At 46.5% G+C, this 22550-nt stretch overlaps 1 protein-coding gene across 5 annotated transcripts in view; it reads left to right on the forward strand.

The window, feature by feature from the left end:
* The window catches only part of wsb2 (WD repeat and SOCS box containing 2), a 50002-nt gene that overhangs the window by 15073 nt on the left and 12379 nt on the right, over window positions 1-22550 (forward strand). For 3 of the 5 annotated variants that reach the window (XM_072496759.1, XM_072496768.1, XM_072496777.1), the window contains exon 4: window positions 13553-13684. The exons of the other annotated variants lie outside the window; for them this stretch is intronic. In XM_072496759.1, coding sequence (XP_072352860.1) covers window positions 13553-13684 — 132 coding nt within the window. The remainder of the gene's footprint in view (window positions 1-13552; window positions 13685-22550) is intronic. 5 annotated transcript variants of the gene reach the window in all.

The following is a 22550-nucleotide window of genomic DNA, read 5'->3' on the forward strand; positions in this document are numbered from 1 at the left end:
CTAAAGTCGGTGGTGTTGTCAATAGTGTGGAAGGATGTAGCAGGTTACAGAGGGATATAGATAAGCTGCAGAGCTGGGCTGAGAGGTGGCAAATGGAGTTTAATGTAGAGAAGTGTGAGGTGATTCACTTTGGAAGGAATAACAGGAATGCGGAATATTTGGCTAATGGTAAAGTTCTTGAAAGTGTGGATGAGCAGAGGGATCTAGGTGTCCATGTACATAGATCCCTGAAAGTTGCCACCCAGGTTGATAGGGTTGTGAAGAAGGCCTATGGCGTGTTGGCCTTTATTGGTAGAGGGACTGAGTTCCGGAGTCAGGAGGTCATGTTGCAGCTGTACAGAACTCTGGTACGGCCGCATTTGGAATATTGCGTACAGTTCTGGTCACCGCATTATAGGAAGGACGTGGAGGCTTTGGAGCGGGTGCAGAGGAGATTTACCAGGATGTTGCCTGGTATGGAGGGAAAATCTTATGAGGAAAGGCTGATGGACTTGAGGTTGTTTTCGTTGGAGAGAAGTAGGTTAAGAGGAGACTTAATAGAGGCATACAAAATGATCAGGGGGTTAGATAGGGTGGACAGTGAGAGCTTTCTCCCGCGGATGGAACTGGCTGGCACGAGGGGACATAGCTTTAAACTGAGGGGTAATAGATATAGGACAGAGGTCAGAGGTAGGTTCTTTACGCAAAGAGTAGTGAGGCCGTGGAATGCCCTACCGGCTACAGTAGTGAACTCGCCAACATTGAGGGCATTTAAAAGTTTATTGGATAAACATATGGATGATAATGGCATAGTGTAGGTTTGATGGCTTTTGTTTCGGTGCAACATCGTGGGCCGAAGGGCCTGTACTGTATCGTTCTATGTTCTATGTTCTTTTCCATTCCCTCTATCTTTCTGTGAGGTAATCGACGAACGGTTGCCACCGCCTGGTGAACCCCTGAGCCGAACCCCTTAACACAAACTTAATCCGTTCTAACTTTATAAACCCTGCCATGTCGTTTATCCAGGTCTCCACACCCGGGGGTTTGGCTTCCTTCCACATTAATAATATCCTGCGCCGGGCTACTAGGGACGCAAAGGCCAACACGTCAGCCTCTCTCGCCTCCTGCACTCCCGGCCCTTCTGCAACCCCAAATATAGCCAACCCCCAGCTTGGTTCGACCCGGACCCCCACCACCTTCGAAAGCACCTTTGCCACACCCACCCAGAACCCCTGTAGTGCCGGGCATGACCAGAACATGTGGGTGTGATTCGCTGGGCCTCTCGAGCATCTCGCACACCTATCCTCTACCCCAAAAAATTTACTGAGCCGTGCTCCAGTCATATGCGCCCTGTGTAACACCTTAAATTGTATCAGGCTTAGTCTGGCACACGAGGACGATGCGTTTACCCTACGTAGGGCATCAGCCCACAGCCCCTCCTCAATCTCCTCCCCCAGTTCTTCCCATTTCCCTTTCAGCTCATCTACCATGATCTCCCCCTCGTCCCTCATTTCCCTGTATATGTCCGACACCTTACCATCCCCCACCCATGTCTCTGAGATCACTCTATCCTGCACCTCCTGCGTCGGGAGCTGCGGGAATTCCCTCACCTGTTGCCTCGCAAAAGCCCTCAATTGCATGTACCGAAATGCATTCCCTTGGGGCAACCCATATTTTTCCGTCAGCGCTCCCAGACTCGCAAACGTCCCATCTACAAACAGATCTCTCAGTTGTACTACCCCAGCTCTTTGCCATGCTCCGAATCCCCCATCCATTCTCCCCGGAACGAACCTATGATTGTTTCTTATCGGGGACCGCACCGAAGTTCCCGTCCTTCCCCTATGCCATCTCCACTGCCCCCAAATTTTCAATGTAGCCACCACCACCGGGCTTGTGGTGTATTTCTTTGGTGAGAACGGCAACGGTGCCGTCACCATTGCTTGTAGGCTAGTCCCCCTGCAGGACGCCCTCTCCAATCTCTTCCACGCCGCTCCCTCCCCTCCTCCCATCCACTTACACACCATTGAAACATTGGCGGCCCAGTAGTACTCACTTAAGCTCGGTAGTGCCAGCCCCCCCTGTCCCTACTACGCTGCAAGAATCCCCCCCTCACTCTCGGGGTCTTCCCAGCCCACACACAACCCATAATACCCTTCTCGATTCTTTTGAAAAAAGCCTTTGTGATCACCACCGGGAGGCACTGAAACACAAAAAGGAATCTCGGGAGGACCACCATTTTAACCGCCTGCACCCTACCTGCCAATGACCGGGACACCATGTCCCATCTCTTAAAGTCCTCCTCCATCTGTTCCACCAACCGTGTTAAATTAAGCCTGTGTAATGTACCCCAATTCTTGGCTATCTGGATCCCCAAGTACCGGAAGTCCCTTGTTACCTTCCTCAACGGTAAATCCTCTATTTCTCTGCTCTGCCCCCCTGGATGCACCGCAAACTCACTTTTCCCCATGTTCAATTTATACCCTGAAAAATCCCCAAACTCCCCAAGTATCCGCATTATCTCTGGCATCCCCTCCGCCGGGTCCGCCACATATAGCAACAAATCATCCGCATACAGAGATACCCGGTGTTCTTCTCCACCCCCCCCCCCCGAGTACTCCCCTCCACTTCCTGGAACCCCTCAATGCTATGGCCAGGGGTTCAATCGCCAGTGCAAACAATAACGGGGACAGAGGACATCCCTGCCTCGTCCCTCTATGGAGCCGAAAATAGTCAGACCCCGTCCATTCGTGACCACGCTCGCCATCGGGGCCCTATACAGCAACTGTACCCACCTGATATACCCTTCCCCAAAACCAAATCTCCTCAGCACCTCCCACAAATAATCCCACTCCACTCGATCAAATGCTTTCTCGGCATCCATCGCCACCACTATCTCTGCTTCCCCCTCTGGTGGGGGCATCATCATTACCCTTAGCAGCCTCCGTATATTTGTATTCAGCTGTCTCCCCTTCACAAACCCAGTTTGGTCCTCATGAACCACCCCCGGGACACAATCCTCTATCCTCATTGCCATTACCTTGGCCAGAATCTTAGCGTCCACATTCAGGAGGGAAATCGGCCTGTAGGACCCGCATTGCAGCGGGTCTTTTTCCTTCTTTAGGAGGAGCGATATCGTTGCCTCTGACATAGTCGGGGGCAGCTGCCCCCTTTCCCTCGCCTCATTAAAGGTTCTCATCAGTAGCGGGGCCAGCAAGTCCATATATTTCCTATAGAATTCAACTGGGAATCCGTCTGGTCCCGGGGCCTTCCCCGCCTGCATGCTCCCAATCCCTTTCACTACTTTGTCTCAATCTGTGCTCCCAGTCCCACCCTCTCCTGCTCCTCCACCTTAGGAAATTCCAGCTGATCCAGAAAGCACATCATTCTCTCCTTCCCATCCGGGGGCTGAGCTTCATATAATCTTTCGTAAAATGCCTTGAACACTCCATTCACTCTCTCCGCTCCCCGCTCCATCTCTCCCTCCTCATCTCTCACCCCCCCTATCTCCCTTGCTGCTCCCCTTTTCCTCAGTTGGTGGGCCAGCAACCTGCTCGCCTTCTCCCCGTATTCGTACTGTACACCCTGTGCCTTCCTCCATTGTGCCTCTGCATTACCCGTAGTCAACAAGTCAAATTCTATATGTAGCCTTTGCCTTTCCCTGTACAGTCCCTCCTCCGGTGCCTCCGCATATTGTCTGTCCACCCTCAGAAGTTCTTTCAACAACCGCTCCCTTTCCCTACCCTCCTGCTTTCCTTTATGTGCCCTAATAGATATCAGCTCCCCTCTAACCACTGCCTTCAGCGCCTCCCAGACCACTCCCACCTGTACCTCCCCATTATCATTGAGTTCCAAGTACCTTTCAATACACCCCCTCACACTTAAACACACCCCCTCATCTGCCAATAATCCCATGTCCATTCTCCAGGGTGGACGCTGTTGTTTTTCTTCCCCTATCTCCAGGTCCACCCAATGTGGAGCATGATCCGAAATGGCTATAGCCGTGTACTCCGTCCCCGTCACCTTTGGGATCAGTGCCCTTCCCAAAACAAAAAAATCTATTCGTGAATAAACTTTGTGGACACAGGAGAAAAACGAAAACTCCTTACTCCTAGGTCTACTAAATCTCCAGGGGTCTACTCCTCCCATCTGCTCCATAAAGTCCTTAAGCAGCCTAGCTGCAGCCGGCCTCCTTCCGGTCCTGGACCTCGATCTGTCCAGCCCTGGGTCCAGCACCGTATTAAAATCTCCACCCATTACCAACTTCCCCACTTCTAGGTCCGGGATTCGTCCTAACATACGCCTCATAAAGTTGGCATCATCCCAGTTCGGGGCATACACGTTCACTAATACCACCGCCTCACCTTGCAATTTGCCACTCACCATCACGTATCTGCCCCCACTGTAGTCTTTGCCTCAAACATTACCCGCTTCCCCACTAGTATGGCCACCCCCCTGTTTTTTGCGTCTAGCCCTGAATGAAACACCTGCCCCACCCATTCTTTGCGTAGTCTGACCTGGTCTATCAGCTTCAGATGCGTCTCCTGAAGCATAACCACATCTGCCTTAAGTTTCTTTCGGTGTGCGAGTACCCGTGCCCTCTTAATCGGCCCGTTCAGCCCTCTCACATTCCACGTGATCAACCAGGTTGGGGGGCTCTTTACCCCCCCCCCCCCCCTTGACGACTAGCCATCTCCTTTTTCAATCCAGCTCCTCACCCGGTTCCCACGTAGCCGTATCTCCCCCAAGCGGCGCCCCCCCCCGGCCACCCCCCAGCTCCCCCTTCTCCCCAGCAGCAGCAACCCAGTTAACACCCCCCCCGCTAGATCCCAAACTAGTGTAATTGCACCCCCCATGTTGCTCCCAGAAGTCAGCAAACTCTGGCCGACCTCGGCTTCCCCCCGTGACCTCGGCTCACACTGTGCGAGGCCCCCTCCTTCCTGCTTCCCTGTTCCCGCCGTGATTACCATAGCGCGGAAACAAAGCCCGCACTACCCTTTTGGCCCTGCCCCCAATGGCCGGCGCCCTCAGCTCCTCATCCTCCCCCCCCCCCCCCCCCCACCCCCCCTCCCCCACGACATGGGGAAGAGAGAAAAGTAACAGGGTCGCAGGATTAACAACTTGGGAAGTCATCTCTTCCCTCTTTTTCCCCCCCCTTCATCCCACATATTCACCCCCCCACTTTGTCCCAAGCGTTCTTTTTCTGGCCCGCTCACTCCAGTTTCTCCTCGACAATAAATGTCCACGCCTCATCTGCCGTTTCGAAGTAGTGGTGTTTCCCTTGATGTGTGACCCACAGTCTTGCCGGTTGCAGCATTCCAAATTTAATCTTCCGTTTGTGCAGCACCGCCTTGGCCCGATTAAAGCTTGCCCTCCTTCTCGCCACCTCCGCACTCCAATCTTGATACACGCGGATCACCGCGTTCTCCCACCTACTGCTCCGAGTTTTCTTTGCCCATCTGAGGACCATGTCCTTATATCGGAGAAATCTCACCACTATGGCTCGAGGAATTTCTCCAGCCCTCGGTCTTCGCGCCATAACTCGATAGGCTCCCTCCACCTCCAGCGGACCCGTCGGGGCCTCCGATCCCATTAACGAGTGCAGCATCGTGCTCACATATGCCCCGACGTCCGCCCCTTCTACACCTTCGGGAAGACCAAGAATCCTTAAATTCTTCCTCCTCGCACTATTCTCCAGCACCTCCAGCCTTTCCACACACCTTTTGTGTTGTGCCTCGTGCATCTCCGTTTTCACCACCAGGCCCTGTATGTCGTCCTCATTCTCAGCAGCCTTTGCCTTCACGACCCGAAGCTCCTGTTTCTGGGTCTTTTGCTCCTCTTTTAGCCCCTCAATCGCTTGTAATATCGGGGCCAACAGCTCCTTCTTCATCTCCTTTTTGAGTTCTTCCACGCAACGCCGCAGGAACTCTTGTTGGTCAGGGCCCCATATTAAACTGCCTCCTTCCGACGCCATCTTGCTTTGTGCCTGCCTTCCTGGCCGCTGCTCTAGAGGATCCACCGCAATCCGGCCACTTTCCTCTCTTTTTTTCCATCCGTGTCCAGGGGGGATTCCCTTCTGGATTACTGCACAGTGTTTTTTGCCGTTAAAATTGCCGTTGGGGCTCCTATCAAGAGCCCAAAAGTCCGTTCCACCGGGAGCTGCCGAAACGTGCGACTTAGCTGGTCATCGCCGCACCCGCAAGTCCCACTAGTGCTTTTATTAAAAAAAGTTTGAACCAATACGAATTGGGTTGAAGGTCGCTTTACAATGAAATACATTATCAAAAATTCTCTTAGTCCTATGTGTTCAATTGGGAATTATGTCCAAAATACGCATTAAATTGCATTGGTTTGGCTTCGGGTTTCTGCTAAAATCGTTTTTCGTTTTTCATAAACACAAACATAAAATGTGCCATGAATGAGTGCATCAGGTTGCATAATCAAACATAATTTGTTGCCCAAAAATATTCCCTGATCTATTTGAGTTTTATTAATATAGCTGAAGATAAGGGCAGCACGCTGGCACAGTGGATAGCATTGCTGCCTCAGGGCGCCGAGGTCCCAGGTTCGATCCCAGCTCTGGGTCACTGTCCGTGTGGAGTTTGCACATTCTCCTCGTGTTTGCGTGGGTTTCGCCCCCACAACCCAAAAGATGTACAGGGTAGGTGGATTGGCTGCGCTAAATTGCCCCTGAAATGGAAAAAAAAATTAATTGGGCACTCTAAATTTTTTTTAAAATGTCATTGAAGATTGCCTTGTCAACAAAAATAATAATTTTTGAATAAGTGTCCAGTTTTCCACCTCTAAATAATCCAAATTAAAATCACTAAAAATGACTGTTATAAAGAATATTATAAACTGCTGAACCGTTCAACAATTACAATGGTGCAACAAGGTGTTTTTTTTCATAAATTTAAATACTTTGTTAATGTAATTTTTTCCCGAAATGTGCCTGCCTGATTTAAGAAAATGAATACAACAGAGTCCGGACCATGGCCGCTTTTGTGAGCGGGGCCTGATTCCAGCAATTTTAATCTTGAACCAACAGAATCATCAGTGACACAATTGTAAGTGGCTTTGGCCATAACTCATTATGTTTAAAATTCTCCTGATTTATTTTGTACTAATTTGGCTGATCCTGTCCAATTGTGTTAATATTATCATTGGGTTCAAGTTTCCACATGTTTCCCATGTGCAAAAGAAAAAGAATTAAAAATGTTATGGTCTCCAGCATTTGGAAATTGTCAGTTTATAAATTTGACTGTTTTAATGTTCCTTGCATCTACATTTGTTTTACTTATGATCTTGCTGTGTTCAGCATTACAGTTCTCTGCTGTATAGTTTCCATGAAGTGCTCTAAAGTTTCACAAACCAGCAAGGAGAATATTTCCTTGTTTAAATTTTGGTTGTAAAAAGGGGTATACTGAGTCACTGAATTCAGAGATGTTTTTGAAAGCGATCTAGTGTAAAAGTGTCCTGTACTGCGTGATAGCTATTTATTGGTCGTTTTGTGGGCAAAAATACCCATTGCAGTGTTTGACTAAGCTACTAAAGTACGAATTAAAATCTTTTGTTTGAGTTGTGAGGAGAGGTGGATGTTTTGGGGCTGATGTCAGATTGAAAAGTACTGTGTTGTTGGAGCACATAACCCTTTGGTGTTTTCAAAATTTTTCATAGAATTTCAAAATTCTATGTATTTCTCTAGTTTCAAACAGATGTGTTTTATGTAAGTCCGAGATTGTCTCTGGTTACTATTTTATATTCTAGCTTATATGAGAATAATTGACTTCGCAAGATGATTTTTAATATCATTTTTGGGAAATTTTTGTATGGGAAGAACCATTTTCACATGGAATCGGCAGTAATGGAGTGGAGAGCAGCTAAGTGGATTGTATTGTAACACCGGGCATGAGGTAATCTACAATTGGAATTCTGCAGTGTAAAACATTGAAATAATTATGATTAATGTCTTTTTCATTTTTCATAGCTTTTGTTTGCAAACAAATGCTATTAATGGGAACCGATTGGATTTGTTTATTGTCACGTGTACCGAGGTACAGTGAAAAGTATGTTTCTGCCAGCAGCTCAACAAATCATTAAGTACATGGGAAGAAAAGAAAATGCATAATAGGACAACACCAGGAATACAATGTAACTACATAAGCACCGGCATCGGATGAAGCATACAGGGTGTAGTGTTAATGTGGTCAGTCCATAAGAGAATCATTTAGGGAAGAAGCTGTTTTTGAGTCTGTTCGTGTGTGTTCTCAGATTTCTGTATCACCTGCCCGATGGAAGAAGTTGGAAGAGTGAGTAAGCCGGGTGGGAGGGGTCTTTGATTATGCTGCCGCTTTCCCCAGGCAGCGGGTGGTGTAAATGGAGTCAATGGATGGGAGGCAGGTTCGTGTGATGGACTGGGCTGTGTTCACGACTCTCTGAAGTTTCTCGCGGTCCTGGGCCGAGCAGTTGCCATACCAGGCTGTGATGCAGCCAGATAGGATGCTTTCTATGGTGCATCTGTAAAGGTTGGTAAGAGTCAATGTGGACATGCCGAATTTCCTTAGTTTCCTGAGGAAGTAAAGGCGCTGTTGTGCTTTCTTGGTGGTAGCGTCGACGTGGGTGGACCAGGACAGATTTTTGGAGATGTGCACCCCAAGGAATTTGAAACTGCTAACCATCGCCACCTCGGCCCCGTTGATGCTGACAGGGGTGTGTACAGTACTTTGCTTCCTGAAGTCAATGACCAGCCATTTAGGTTTGCTGGCATTGAGGGAGAGATTGTTGTCGCTGCACCACTCCACTAGGTTCTCTATCTCCCTCCTGTATTCTGACTCGTCGTTATTCGAGATCCGGCCCACTATGTTCGTATCGTCAGCGTAGATGGAGTTGTAACCAAATTTTGCCTCGCAGTCGTATGTGTACAGGGAGTAGAGTAGGGGGCTAAGTACGCAGCCTTGCGGGGCCCCAGTATTGAGGACTATTGTGGAGGGGGTGTTGTTCATTCTTGCTGATTGTGGTCTGTTGGTCAGAAAATCGAGGATCCAGTTGCAGAGTGGGGAGCCAAGTCCTAGGTTTTGGAGCTTTGATATGAACTTGGCTGGGATTATGGTGTTGAAGGCGGAGCTGTAGTCAATAAATAGGAGTCTGATGTAGGAGTCCTTGTTGTCGGGATGCTCTAGGGTTGAGTGTAGGGCCAGGGAAATGGCGTCTGCTGTGGACCGGTTGCGACGGTATGCAAATTGCAGTGGATCAATGTGTTCTGGGAGTAGGGAGGTGATGCGCTTCATGATCAACCCCTCTAATGTTATGGGTCAGGGTTTAGAGAATCCCAAAGTGTATCATGGAGTTCACCTGACCCACAACTTTTAATAGATTGTGGTATGGGGAGCACACGGCTCTCTACAGGTGTGGTACAGCAGAAATGGACCAGTACTTTTTAAAACAAAACAATGTTTATTCTATGAACTCAAGTTAACCTTTTTAAAATAAACAGTGAATATCTTAGCAACCATTAATTCAAAGATAACCCCAAGAATACAACACTAAGTAATTCTTTAAGCTGTCCTTTTAACATCCAAAAGACTTAATAAACCTTTAAATAGGAGCACATTAGATTCACATTCACTATGGAGAACATTTATAATTCTGAATTCACCAAATGATCCAGAGATAGTCTTTGGATGGCAGAGATCAACAGGACAGCTTTGTTTAACTTCAGCTGCAGCTCACTGGAAAACCCAGACACACCCAAGCTTTTTCTCAAAGTGAAACTAAAAAGCAGAACCAGAGCTTAGCTCCACCCACACTTTGACATTACTGCAGTAACATGAGCAGCTAAGCATTTCTTAAAGTGACATTCTCATGACACGAAGCACTTCATTACGACTGATGTCAGGGCCACCAGATGGTAGTCATTGAGGTACGTTGCCTGGTTCTTCTTTGGCACCGGTATAAGGGTGGGCTTCTTGAAGCAGGTGGGGATCTCAGAGTGGAGTAGGGACAGGTGAAAGATGTCCGTGAATACCTCTGCCAGCTGGTCTGCGCAGGCTTTGAGTGCACGACCAGGGATCCCGTCTGGGCCCGTCGCCTTCCGCGGGTTCACTTTTAGGAAGGCCGATCTGACTTCGGAATCTGTGATGGTGGGCATGGGTGAGTTATGGGCTGCTGGGGCACTCGACAGCGGATTGTTGGTTACCTGCTCGAACCGAGCATAGAATGCATTGAGTTCATTGGGGAGGGGTGCGCTCCTGCCGGAGATACTGCTTGGCTTCGCTTTGTAGCCTGTTATGTTGTTTAGTCCTTGCCACAATCGCCGAGAGTCTGTCTGTGACTCTAGCTTGGTTTTATATTCTCTCTTGGCATCTCTGATGGCTTTGCGGAGGTCATACCTGGATTTCTTGTATAGGTCAGGGTCGTCTGACTTTAACGCCTCAGATCTGTCCTTCAGTAGGGAGTCAATCTCATGATTGAGCCATGGTTTCTGGTTGGGGAACGTACGTACTGCTTTCTTTGGCACGCAGTCGTCCACACATTTGCTGATGAAGTCTGTGACGGTGGTGGCATACTCATTTAAATTGGTCGCTGAGTTCTTAAATATGGACGAATCCACTGTCTCTAAGCAGTCACATAAGAGCTCTTCTGTTTCCTCGGACCAACACTGCACAACCTTCTTAGCTGGATTCTCCCGCTTGAGTTTCTGCTTGTATGCCGGGAGAAGGAGCATCGTCTTATGGTCTGATTTCCCAAAGTGCGGTCGGGGGATGGAACGGTAGGCGCCCTTGATTTTTGAGTAGCAGTGGTCAAGGGTGTTGTCGCCCCTGATGGGACAGGAGATGTGCTGGTGGAATTTTGGCAGTACACTCTTGAAGTTGGCCTTGTTGGCCCACTATGAACAAGGCCTCCGGATGTTCTGTTTCGTAGTTGTTTATAACTGTGTACAGTTCGTCCAGGGCCTTCCTTACTTCTGCCTGGGGTGGGATGTAGACTGCTGTGATAATGGCTGAAGTGAACTCACGTCGAAGATAGTATGGGCGCCACTTCACGGTCAGGTATTCCAGGTTCAGGGAGCAGTGGGTCGCCACATCCAAGCACCAGGAGGAGTTGATGAGAAGGCAAACCCCTTCACCCTTCGCTTTGCCTGATGACACGGTCCGTCTGGTGAATGGAGAAGCCTTCAGGTTGTATGGCACAGTCCGGTGAGGCGGGGGTGAGCCATGTCTCTGTGAAACAAAGCCAACAGCTGTCTCTCACTTCCCTCTGGGAGGTAAGTCTGGCATTAAGTTCATCCAGCTTGTTTTCGATCGCTAGGACGTTTGCCAGGAGTATGCTGGGGAGAGGGGTCTTGAAACCGCGTTGCTTCAGTCTAACCTGCAGACCACCGTGTTTCCCTCGCTTCCTCGGTCGGTAGCTGCGGCTGGATGGTCCTGGCATCCGATGGGAGAAGTCTGACCTTGTGGAAAGTAGGTGATTGTGTCTGGCGGGGTCCAGGGCTCTGGCGGGGACCAGGGCGCTGGTTATGTTTCCGGAGTCACATCTGGCAGGGTCCCGGGCACTGGTTGAGGTAGAAGGGTTACTCGGGGGGGCATGTTTGCGATCCAGATGGGTCCTGGCGTTCTGCGGGCACGGGAATACCTTGCGGCATGTTTGGGTCCTCGCGCGGGGTCTCCGCCATTTCAGGGGTCCTGGGTCGTGGGCAGGGGCTTCCTGAGGCAGCTTGGGCTGAGTCCCGTGGTCCGTTCCCTCCCTGGGCGCTGCTGGGGTCCGGTCTTGAAGTAGGCCCGGTCGGGCCTCCACGCGAATTTTTCTTTCTTCCATCTCGAGGTAGGTCCGATTGCTGGACGGGCTCTCCAGGTCGGGTCGTTGGGCGGGTCTCTCGGGGTCGAGTTGGACCGGGTGTCTCCTTCGGGGGTCGGGTCAGGAGCTCCGGGGACTGGGCCGGACGATCCAAGGGCTGGCGTCGGTTGTTAGGCCGGGTTAGGAGCTCTGAGGTCCGGGTCGGCTCCAAATCGAGGTCGGGGCTTCACTTCTGGTTTGAGCCCGATCCACTTCCAGGTCGTGGAGGTCAGGTCAAAAGGTCTTCACGGGCCTCGGAGGATGTTCAAGCCTACAAGAAAAGATAAAAGAGAGACGTTAGTAATAATGTTAGTCTTAGAATTAAATTTTAAAAGATTAGAACGAGTATAAGTTAAGTAAAAAGTGGATGTGTTGGGGAGAGCTTGCAGATTCGCCTTGCTCCGGCGCCATCTTGTTTTGAACGGAGTGTTTTCACTTCACCAAACCATTGAAAGGAGTGCCATTGACAGTGTGAGGTCTCAAAAGTTAACATTGGTTCATTCTTAGTTTCTGTGAGATTGCAATTTTCACTCATTGCAGTAAATAATGCTGCTTCTGGAGGCAAGTGGCATCATTAGATGTGACCCCCTAATGCAAGTCCCCGCTAGTTTTGTGAAATGCTCTGAAACTCTTGGTTCTCTTTGCGGATGATGACACTTGTTTTCAATCTGCTATTGCTGGTGTGTGGGGACATTTTCTCAAACATGGGTGGGGAAAGAGCTTGAAAATTCACAGTCCTGAAGGTAGCCTGTACTAATTGCACTTTGTTGTATAAGTTGGGTAATTTGACAGCAAGAGAACCATGGTATGTGCTAATTCAGCTCTCTTTCTCCCTGTTGAATGCACTCACTCCACCAAACCATTGATGCCTTCAACCTTTTATGCTTGCAGAGATGAAGAGAAAAATGCCAATGCATTCAGATCACAATTAACGCTTCTAACTGGTTAATTTTTAACAGATTACTGATGGTCTCAATTGACAAACCAGGGTAGATGTTTCGATGTTTTTCACGCTAAGATTGTTTCAATATTAGCTATTTCTACTTTTACAAGTTTCATGGACAACTAGTATTGATTGGCCGTCATTGATCTATGGTGTTTAAAGTTCTGCTAAGTACCTAAGCTTGCCTCAACAATGGTCATTTAAAAACTAAAACATGTAGGAACATGTTCCTGTTCTGATTCATTTGTAACTTGAGAAATTTATGATCCAGTTGTGTGGTTAGTAGCAGCTGAAGGTGCAAACATCATGTTGGGCCAGCACCAAAGTAAACTATTTAGTAATTTTATGTTTGGAAAGTTGCCTGCAATATGTACTGAGTATTTCAACGCTGTTACAAATCTTCCACTTGATATCTTGTTTAAAGTCTGGAACTGACACCTTCAGAATAAGAAGCTCACCAGTTTGATCCCCAGTAATTAACTGATGTCTCTCCTTTGGGGTATCAATGATCATTGGTCTGAGGGATAAAATCAGAATCTGCCAGGGTTCCTCCTCATCATCGCTATCATAGTCACTCCACATGCCAGGTCCATGTGTTGGGTTGGGTTCGGGCAGGAGAGGTCTTGGCTGTGATGATTGCTGTAGTTGAGTAGCTTGCCAATATTCAGCATTTGAATTTACAAGAATAATTACTCAAGTGAGAGAGTGCAAATCTGACACTCCTGAAAACCTTATCCAGAGGCTGAACTGAACTTCATTTTACACGGCATGTAGTTTTAAACATTCCTATTTCTGTTGCAGCACATCTTCTCTTCAATTTAAAAGGACACCAGTCTGTAGTGAGATGTTTTGCTTTTATCTCCAATGAAAACTTCATGTTGATTTCTGCGTCACGAGACACAACAATGCGTGTATGGGATCTAAAACAGGATGGTACGTGGAAAGAAAAAGCACACATAATTTTCTGTCTATATTGTTAAAGAGAAACCAGCTAATTAACATTGTGTTGTGAGCAAACAGTGCCTCCAGTGAGACTATGAATTAGGAAAGGAATAATCCCCACCCCATGTATAGCTGTATGCATGTGGAACAAACCTCCAGCAATACCATATCAAACTTGATCAATAATTTCTTCCCAAAGTTGTATGTGGGGAACAATGATGCTAGGTTGAATAGTAATAGTTGTGAGTATGAATTCACAGCATTTTCAATTCTCCCTTTTATTACCTTGCTGATACAGTATTACAGTATGGGATGAGAAAGATCTTCCCCTATATTCCTGGATTGTACTCATCAGCACCACCATTGACATAGGCAGCACGGTGGCGCAGTGGTTAGCACTGATACCTCATGGCGCTGCGGTTCCAGGTTTGATCCCGGCTCTGGGTCACTGTCCGTGTGGAGATTGCACATTTTCCCCGTGTTTGCGTGGGTTTTGCCCCACAGCCCAAAGATGTGCAGGGCAGGTGGATTGGCCAAACTAAAATTGCCCCTTAATTGGAAAAAATGAATTGGGTACTCTAAATTTAAAATAAAGAATCATCGCTCTTGGAATTCAATCAGCATTTGAACGACTGTTGAATCATGCAGCTGGAGGCAAAGTGATGTCAATGTGGAATATATGCACTTTGGTCAGCACGGTAGCACAGTGGTTAGCACTGTTACTTCACATCTCCAGGGTCCCAGATTCGATTCCTCGTCTTGGGTCACTCTGCGGAGTCTGCATGTTCTCCCCGTGTCTGCGTGGGTTTCCTCCAGGTGCTCCGGTTTCTTCCCACAGTCCAAAAATGTGCAGGTTAGGTGGATTCGCCATGCTAAATTGCCCTTAAGTGTCCAAAAAGGTCAAGTGGATTTCCGGGGATAGGGTGGAGGTGTGTGCTTAACTGGGATACTCTTTCCAAGGGCCACTGAGGTGAATTTGTGTGGAATAACACATTTCAGAAGGTGGTTACCCCACAGCTTCAGGAAGAGTAGGCAGAGAGGGACTGGGTGAACATTGGACAGACTAGAAGGACAAGGTAGAGGTTGTGCAGCAGACCTCTGAGGACATCCCATTTTCTAACAGTTGCTAAATTCTGAGTACTAATGAGGGAAAGAGGGGTCCTCTGGAGAGAGCAGCGAGGGTCATGGCCAGATCACCTGGCTCAGCTGTGAAGGGAGGAGAAAAGAAAGGAGAGTTTGGGGGGGGGGGGGCATACAATAGAAAGGGGAACAGGGGAGCTTCCATAGATAGTGGAACATAGGGATGCTTTTGTGATAGAAGATGTGATTCCAGGGTGGTATGTTGTCTCCCTAATGCAAGAGTCATGGATAGCATCATGTGACTTCGGAACATTCCAGAGCAGTGTTTTTCAAGCTTTTTTTCCGGGGACCCATTTTTACCAGCCCGCCGACCGCCGTGACCCCTGCCAGCCAGCCTTCGTGACCCACCATTTTCGCTTACCTTTAATGTGACAGGTGAGCCTGCTTGGTCCTCACGATCTCACTTGCTTTGCCATTCAATGTTACATTTCTGTATGGGTTGTTCATCAGAGGTCCTGGAACTCACACCACCACTGCTTTGTCCTGTTGTGGATTCTCCTGAGCCACTCACTCCAGCAGGTTTAGCGCTGGAGATCCTGGCCTGCTTGTGTCTCTGGCCCTCTCTTCCTTATTACAAAATGATCCATTTAAAATTTTACAGTCCTGTTGCTTGTTTGCTGCTGCAAAATGGAGGAATCACAATAGCGTCCAGAGCACGTGACGCAGTGTTCGGGGCACGTGACCTGCTCTCTGCCGCCGCTTCAGCAGGAAGACTGCATTGAATTTAAAAAAAAATTAAAATCTTCTCCTGGGTCAGCGTGCTGACGTCAGGAGGAGGCCATCCATGTTCCTTGCTGGACTCCGGGCATGCACACTGATGAGCGTGAAGGTCAGTGCGCTGACATCAGGAGGAGGCAGTGTATCTTGCTGGACTCCGGGCATGCGCACTTATGAGCGTGAACACATGCGAGTCCACCTGCATTCTGAAAGCTGGTCGCAGCCGGCATTTTTAGCTCGCAGGTTTCGACCCCAACTTTGGAAATGACTGTTTTAGAGGGGGAGGGTGTCCAGACAGAGGTTGTGGTTCATATCGGTACCAACAATATAGGTAGGAAAAGGGATGATGTCCTGCAGGCTGAGTTCAGAGAATTAGGAAAGAGATGAGCAAGCTGGTCCTCCAAGGTGGTGATCTCTGGATTACTTCCAGGGCCACATGCTAATGAGTATAGAAATAGGAGAATGCACCAGATTAATTAGTGGCTGGAGAGATGGCGCAGGGGGAAGGGTTTTAGATTTCTGAGGCATTGGGACCAGCCCAGGGGAAAGTGGGATCTGTACAAGCCACACGGTCTACACCTAAATAGGAACAGGGTGAATGTCCTTGCAAGGAGATTTGTTAATGTTGTTGAGGAGTGTTTAAACTAGATTGGCAGTTAGATGGGAACCGGAGGGCAGATTCATATAGAACAAATTCAGAGGAGGTAGCGGGAGACTGAATGTTAGCGAATGACTGAAAGACCGAGAAGCAAAGGTTAAAAGGTATACGGCAATGTTAAAATGTGATTTCTTGAAATGGAAGGAGTGTAATAAAGCTAGTGAGTTGAGGGCACGGGTAGATGCATGACAGCATATCATTGCTCTAACAGAGACTTGGTTTAAAAAGGGTCAAGAATGACAATTCAACATCCCTGGTATAGGGGTTTTAGGCAGGATAGATAGAGAATTGCACACAGTACTCCAGCTGTGGTCTCACCAAAGTTCTATACGGCTCCATCATGACCTCCCTGCTTTAGTAATCTATGCCCTGATTCATAAAAGCGATATGCCTTTTTCACCACCCTAATAACCTGCCCTTCTGCCTTCAGAGACCTATGGACACACATGCCACGGTCCATTTGTTCTTCGGAACTTTCCAGTGTCAGGCCTTTCATTGTATACTTCCTTGTTAAATTACTCCTTCCAAAGTGTATCACCTCACACTTTTCAGGGTTAAATTCCATCTGCCACTTTTCCGCCCGTTGGACCATCCCGTCTATATTTTCCTGTAACCCAAGACACTCAACCTCACTGTCAGGCACAACCAATCTTTGTGTCATCTACAAACTTACTGAGCCTACCCCCCACATAGTCATCTGTATCATTTATATGAATGAAAACAATAGGTGGCCCAACACTGATCCTTGTGTTACACCACTGGTCACTGGCTTCCAGACACTAAAGCAGCCGTCTATCATCACCCTCTGTCTCCTACTGCTAAGTCAATTATGAATCCACTTTATCAAATCGCCCTATATCCCATGTGCATTTGCCTTCTAAATAAGTCTCCCATTTGGGACCTTGTCAAAGGCTTTGCTGAAATCCATGTAAACTACATCAACTGCACTACACTCATCTATACACTTAGTCACATGCTCAAAAGATTCAATCAAATTTGTTAGGCATGACCTCGCACTGACAAAGCCATGCTGACTACCCCTGATCAAACCTTGCCTCTACAAGTGGAGATAGATTCTCTCTTTCAGAATCTTCTCCAGTAGTTTCCCATCCACTGACGTGAGACTCGCTGGTCTGTAGTTCCCTGGCTTGTCTATGCAACCTTTCTTAAATAGTGGGACATTAGCTGCCCTCTGGCACTGCCTCCGAGGCTAGAGAGGAATTAGAAATTTGGGTCTGACCCCTGGCAATCTCCTCCCTTGCCTCCCACAGCAGTCTCTGACACAATTCTTCCGGACCTGGATATTTGTCCACTTTTAAGCCCGCTAATATGTCCTATACCTTGTCACTCCCGATGACAATTTGCTCAATAGGGCACGAATAGTTGGGGACTTCAACTCCTCCAATATCAACTGGGATCTGAACAGTGTAATTGGCACAGAGGACACAAAATTCTTTAACTGCGTTCAAGAGAACCTTTTGTTCAGCGAGCACGCAACAAGTCCACTGAGATAGGGTGTAATTCTAGATTTAGTCGTAGAAAATGAAGTTTGGCAAGTGGATGAAGTAGCAGTGGGTGACCATGATGCAGTTAGATTTAGCATCCTTATGAAAAAATATAAAGATAGAACAGGAGTAACAGTTCTAAATTGGGGAAAGACAAACTTTATGAAGCTGAGGGGTGATCAAAGTAGTTTGGTTGCAGCAATTGAAGTGACAGACCAGCGGGAGACATTCAAAAGCGAGATCCTATGGGCACAGTGTAGACATGTCCCTACAAAGAAAAAAGGCGGCAGTACTGCCAAATCTAGAGCCTGTTGGTTATCTAGAAGCTTGAAAGCTTATGACGGAAAGCCTAGAGGAATATAGAAAATTCAAGGGTGAAATAAAAAAGGTAATTAGGAAGGTAAAAAAGAGAATATGAAACATTATTGGCAGGTAAAATCAAAGAAAACGCATATGTTTTACCAGTACATTAAGAGTAAGGGAATAATAAGAGTAAGGGAATAACTAAGGAAAGGGTGGGGTCTATCTGAGATGTACGTGGTAACTTGTGTGCTGACGATGTGGGCAGGGTTCTCAATGAATACGTTGTCTGTCTTCTCTAAGGAGGGGGATGATGCTGATTATTCTAGTTAATGAGGACCTTAAATATTAAATACAATAAGCATGGAGAGAAATTACTGGAGGGACTGACATTCTTGAAGGTGGATAAATCACCAGGGCCAGATGGATTGTATCCCAGGCTGTTCATGGCAGCCAGTGAGGATCATTTTACAATTCTCACTAGATACACGCAAGAATTGGAGGTCTACGGACGTTGTACCATTATTTAAAAAAGGGTGGAAGGGATAGGTCAAATAATTATAGGCTGGTCAGTTTAATCGAATGGTGGGCAAATTATTCCATTCCGAGAGACGGAATAACTGTCACTTAGAAAGGAATAGATTAATCAGGGATAATCAGCATGGTCATGTCTTACAAGGAGGTTTGTTGAGGGTAGCGCAGAAGATAAATAAGAACATAAGAACTAGGAGCAGGAGTAGGCCACCTGGCCCCTCGAGCCTGCTCTGCCATTCAATGAGATCATGGCTGATCTTTTGTGGACTCAGCTCCAATTTCTGGCCCGAACACCATAACCCTTAATCCCTTTATTCTTCAAAACATTATCTATCTTTATCTTAAAAACATTTAATGAAGAAGCCTCAACTGCTTAATTGGGAAAGGAATTCCATAGATTCACAGCCCTTTGGCTGAAGAAGTTCCTCCTAAACTCAGTCCTAAATCTACTTCCCCTTATTTTGAGGCTATGCCCCCTAGTTCTGCTTTCACCCGCCAGTGGAAACAACCTGCTCGCATCTATCCTAATTATTCCCTTCCCTTTTATGTTTCTATAAGATCCTCCCTCATCCTTCTAAATTCCAACAAGTACAGTCCCAGTCTACTCAACCTCTCCTCGTAATCCAACCCCTTCAGCTCTGGGATTAACCTAGTGAATCTCCTCTGCACACCCTCCAGCGCCAGTACGTCCTTTCTCAGATGAGCAGACCAAAACTGAACACACTACTCCAGGTGTGGCCTCACTAACACCTTATACAATTGCAGCATAACCTCCCTAGTCTTAAACTCCATCCCTCTAGCAATGAAAGACAAAATTCCATTTGCCTTCTTAATCACCTGTTGCACCTGTAAACCAACCTTTTGCGACTCATGCACTAGCACACCCAGGTCTCTCTGCACAGCATGTTTTAATATTTTATCATTTAAATAATAATCTGTTTTGCTGTTATTCCTACCAAAATGGATAACCTCATTTGTCGACATTGTATTCCATCTGCCAGACCCTAGCCCATTCACTTAACCTATCCAAATCCCTCCACAGACTTCCAGTATCTTCTGTACTTTTTGCTTTACCACTCATCTTCGTGTCGTCTTCAAACTTGGACACATTGCCCTTGGTCCCCAACTCCAAATCATCTATGTAACTTGTGAACAATTGTGGGCCCAATACTGATCCCTGAGGGACACCACTAGCTACTGATTGCCAACCAGAGAAACACCCATTAATCCCCACTCTTTGCTATTAATTAACCAATCCTCTATCCATGCTACTACTTTCCCCTTAATGCCATGCATCTTTATCTTATGCAGCAACCTTTTGTGTGGCATCTTGTCAAAGGCTTTCTTGAAATCCAGATATACCACATTCATTGGCTCCCCATTATCTACTGCACTGGTAATGTCCTCAAATAATTCCACTAAATTAGTTAGGCACGACCTGTCCTTTATGAACCCATGCTGCGGCTGCCCAATGGGACAATTTCCATCCAGATGCCTTGCTATTTCTTCCTTGATGATAGATTCCAGCATCTTTCCTACTACTAAAGTTAAGCTCACTGGCCTATAATTACCCGCTTTCTGCCTATCTCCTTTTTTAAACAGGGGTGTCACGTTTGCTAATTTCCAATCCGCCGGGACCACCCCAGAGTCTAGTGAATTTTGGTAAATTATCACTAATGCATTTGCAATTTCCCTAGCCATCTCTTTTAGCACTCTGGGATGCATTCCATCAGGGCCAGGAGACTTGTCTACCTTTAGCCCCATTAGCTTGCCCATTACTACCTTCTTAGTGATAATCATCTCAAGGTCCTCTCCTGTCATAGCCTCATTTCTGTCAGTCACTGGCATGTTATTTGTGTCTTCCACTGTGAAGACCGACCCAAAAAACCTGTTCAGTTCCTCCGCCATTTCCTCCGCTCCCATTATTAAATCTCCCTTCTCATCCTCTAAAGGACCAATATTTACCGTCGCCACTCTCTTTTGTTTTTTTTGTTTTGTTTTAAGATGTCGTCCACATGAATTTTAGTAAGGCATTTGACAAGGTATCACATGACAGACTGGTCAGAAAAGTAAAAGCCCATGGGATAAAGGAGGGGAAGGTGACGAGTTGGATCCAAAATTGGCTTAGCGAAAGGTAACAAAGGGTAATGATTGCTGGATGTTTTTGTGAATGAAAAATAGTTTCCAGTGGTGTTCCGCAAGGCTCAGTGTTGAGTCTCTAGCTGTTTGTTGGACATAACAGTGCATGATTGTGAAATTTTTAGTGCCACAAAAATAGGCCATGTACCTGATGGTGAAAAAGGATAGCTGTTATCTCTAGAATGATATCGATAGCTTGATTGAGTGAGCGAGAAAATTGCAGATGGAATTCAATTCCGAGAAGTCTGTGTGGATTTGGATAGGGCAGATAAGCTAGGGAATGCACAATTGGGAGGATAGGGAGGTAATGATGGAACTTTATAAAACGCTGGTTAGGTCACAGCTGAAATTTTTATATAGTTCTGGTTGCCACATTACAGGAATGCCATAAATTCCTCTGGAGAGAGAAATATTCGAAGAATATTGCCAGTGCTTGACAATGCAGCTATGAGGATAGATTGGACAGGCAGAGTTTATTTTCCTTGGAACTGAGGAGATTGATTGGAGACCCGATTTTTGGTGTGCAAAATTATGAGGGTCCTGAATAGAATAGACAGGGGTGCCCAGTTTCCCCTAGCGGAGAGGGCAATCGCCTAGGGGGTGCAGATTTAAGGTGATTGGTAGAAGGATTAGAGGGGACATGAAAATCTTCTTCACCCAGAGGGTGCTGGTGTTTGGAATCTGCTGCCTGTTTGGTGCTGGAGGTAGAAATATTCAACTCATTTTAAAGGTACCTGGATCTGAACCTGAGGTGCTGTAACTTGCAAGGCTACAGGCCTGGTACTGGATGATGGGATTTGAATAGGAAGCTAGTTTATTGTTTATTTTTCAATCGGCACAGGCACAATAGGCTGAATTATCTCATTCTGTGCCGTAATGTTTCTATGATGACATTTATCGGTCCTCTAGCATCACTGCCTTATATCAAAGGCAATTTAGTGGCCAGATCCTCTGTAAATTCACCCTTTTTACTTCCTTCATTTACTGAGGAAGTATCCCATCCAGACTGGATGACTTTTCTAAACTGTGGACCTTTTTTAAAAGTACCACCTCTTATCTAAATTTGTTACTACCTTCCACTTTGCTGCTATATTGTCAGCATTCTCTCTTCTCTAGTGAAGACAGATGCAAAGTATTCATTTGGTACCTCAGCCATGCCTTGTGCCTCCGCAAGAACCTTTTTTTTTTGTCTTTAATTGGATCCAACTCTCAACAATCCTTCTGCTATGTGTTTATAAAGATTTTTGGGTTCACATTTTTGCTCCACTTATTCATACTTCATATGTGCTTGTTGCATGGAATATTGATCATCCAAAATATTCTACAGAGTGAATGGAAGAAAATGAATACCTGTAGATATCCTGATGGTGGTTGGACAATGATATAGAGGGGGTGAGGAAATCGAAAGACAACTCCCATTCATGCCCACCTATTAGATTGGTTTATATGTAACAAAAGCAGCAGGCATTGTAAGAGAGGAAAACACATTAGATTTTTAAATTTTTTATCCCATTAAAGTTACAAAGCCACTGCTGGGTAAGCCCTTAATCCATCTCATTGCTTGCTCCAAAAAACAATTCAAATTGAATCCAATTCATGGTCTCCACAAGAGAGATATACAAGATCCAAGCTGACAAGAAAAGAAATTGCATCTCATCTTGGGCTTGATCTTATCCAAAAGGCTGGTGCATGAAGCAAATTTAAAAATGTAATTATGTTCTCAATATTAATTTGTAGTTATGCAATATTAGTGTCTTTACTTCAAGATTTTATTGTCTGCCATTATGGTTTGGTTCTATGGATGTCTTTTTTTTGATATTCTGATTATCAAAAAGGTGCTTTTTATTAAAACATTCAGTATTTT

The sequence above is a fragment of the Scyliorhinus torazame genome, chromosome 1 (assembly GCF_047496885.1).
Source record: "Scyliorhinus torazame isolate Kashiwa2021f chromosome 1, sScyTor2.1, whole genome shotgun sequence".
Classification (NCBI taxonomy): domain Eukaryota; kingdom Metazoa; phylum Chordata; class Chondrichthyes; order Carcharhiniformes; family Scyliorhinidae; genus Scyliorhinus; species Scyliorhinus torazame.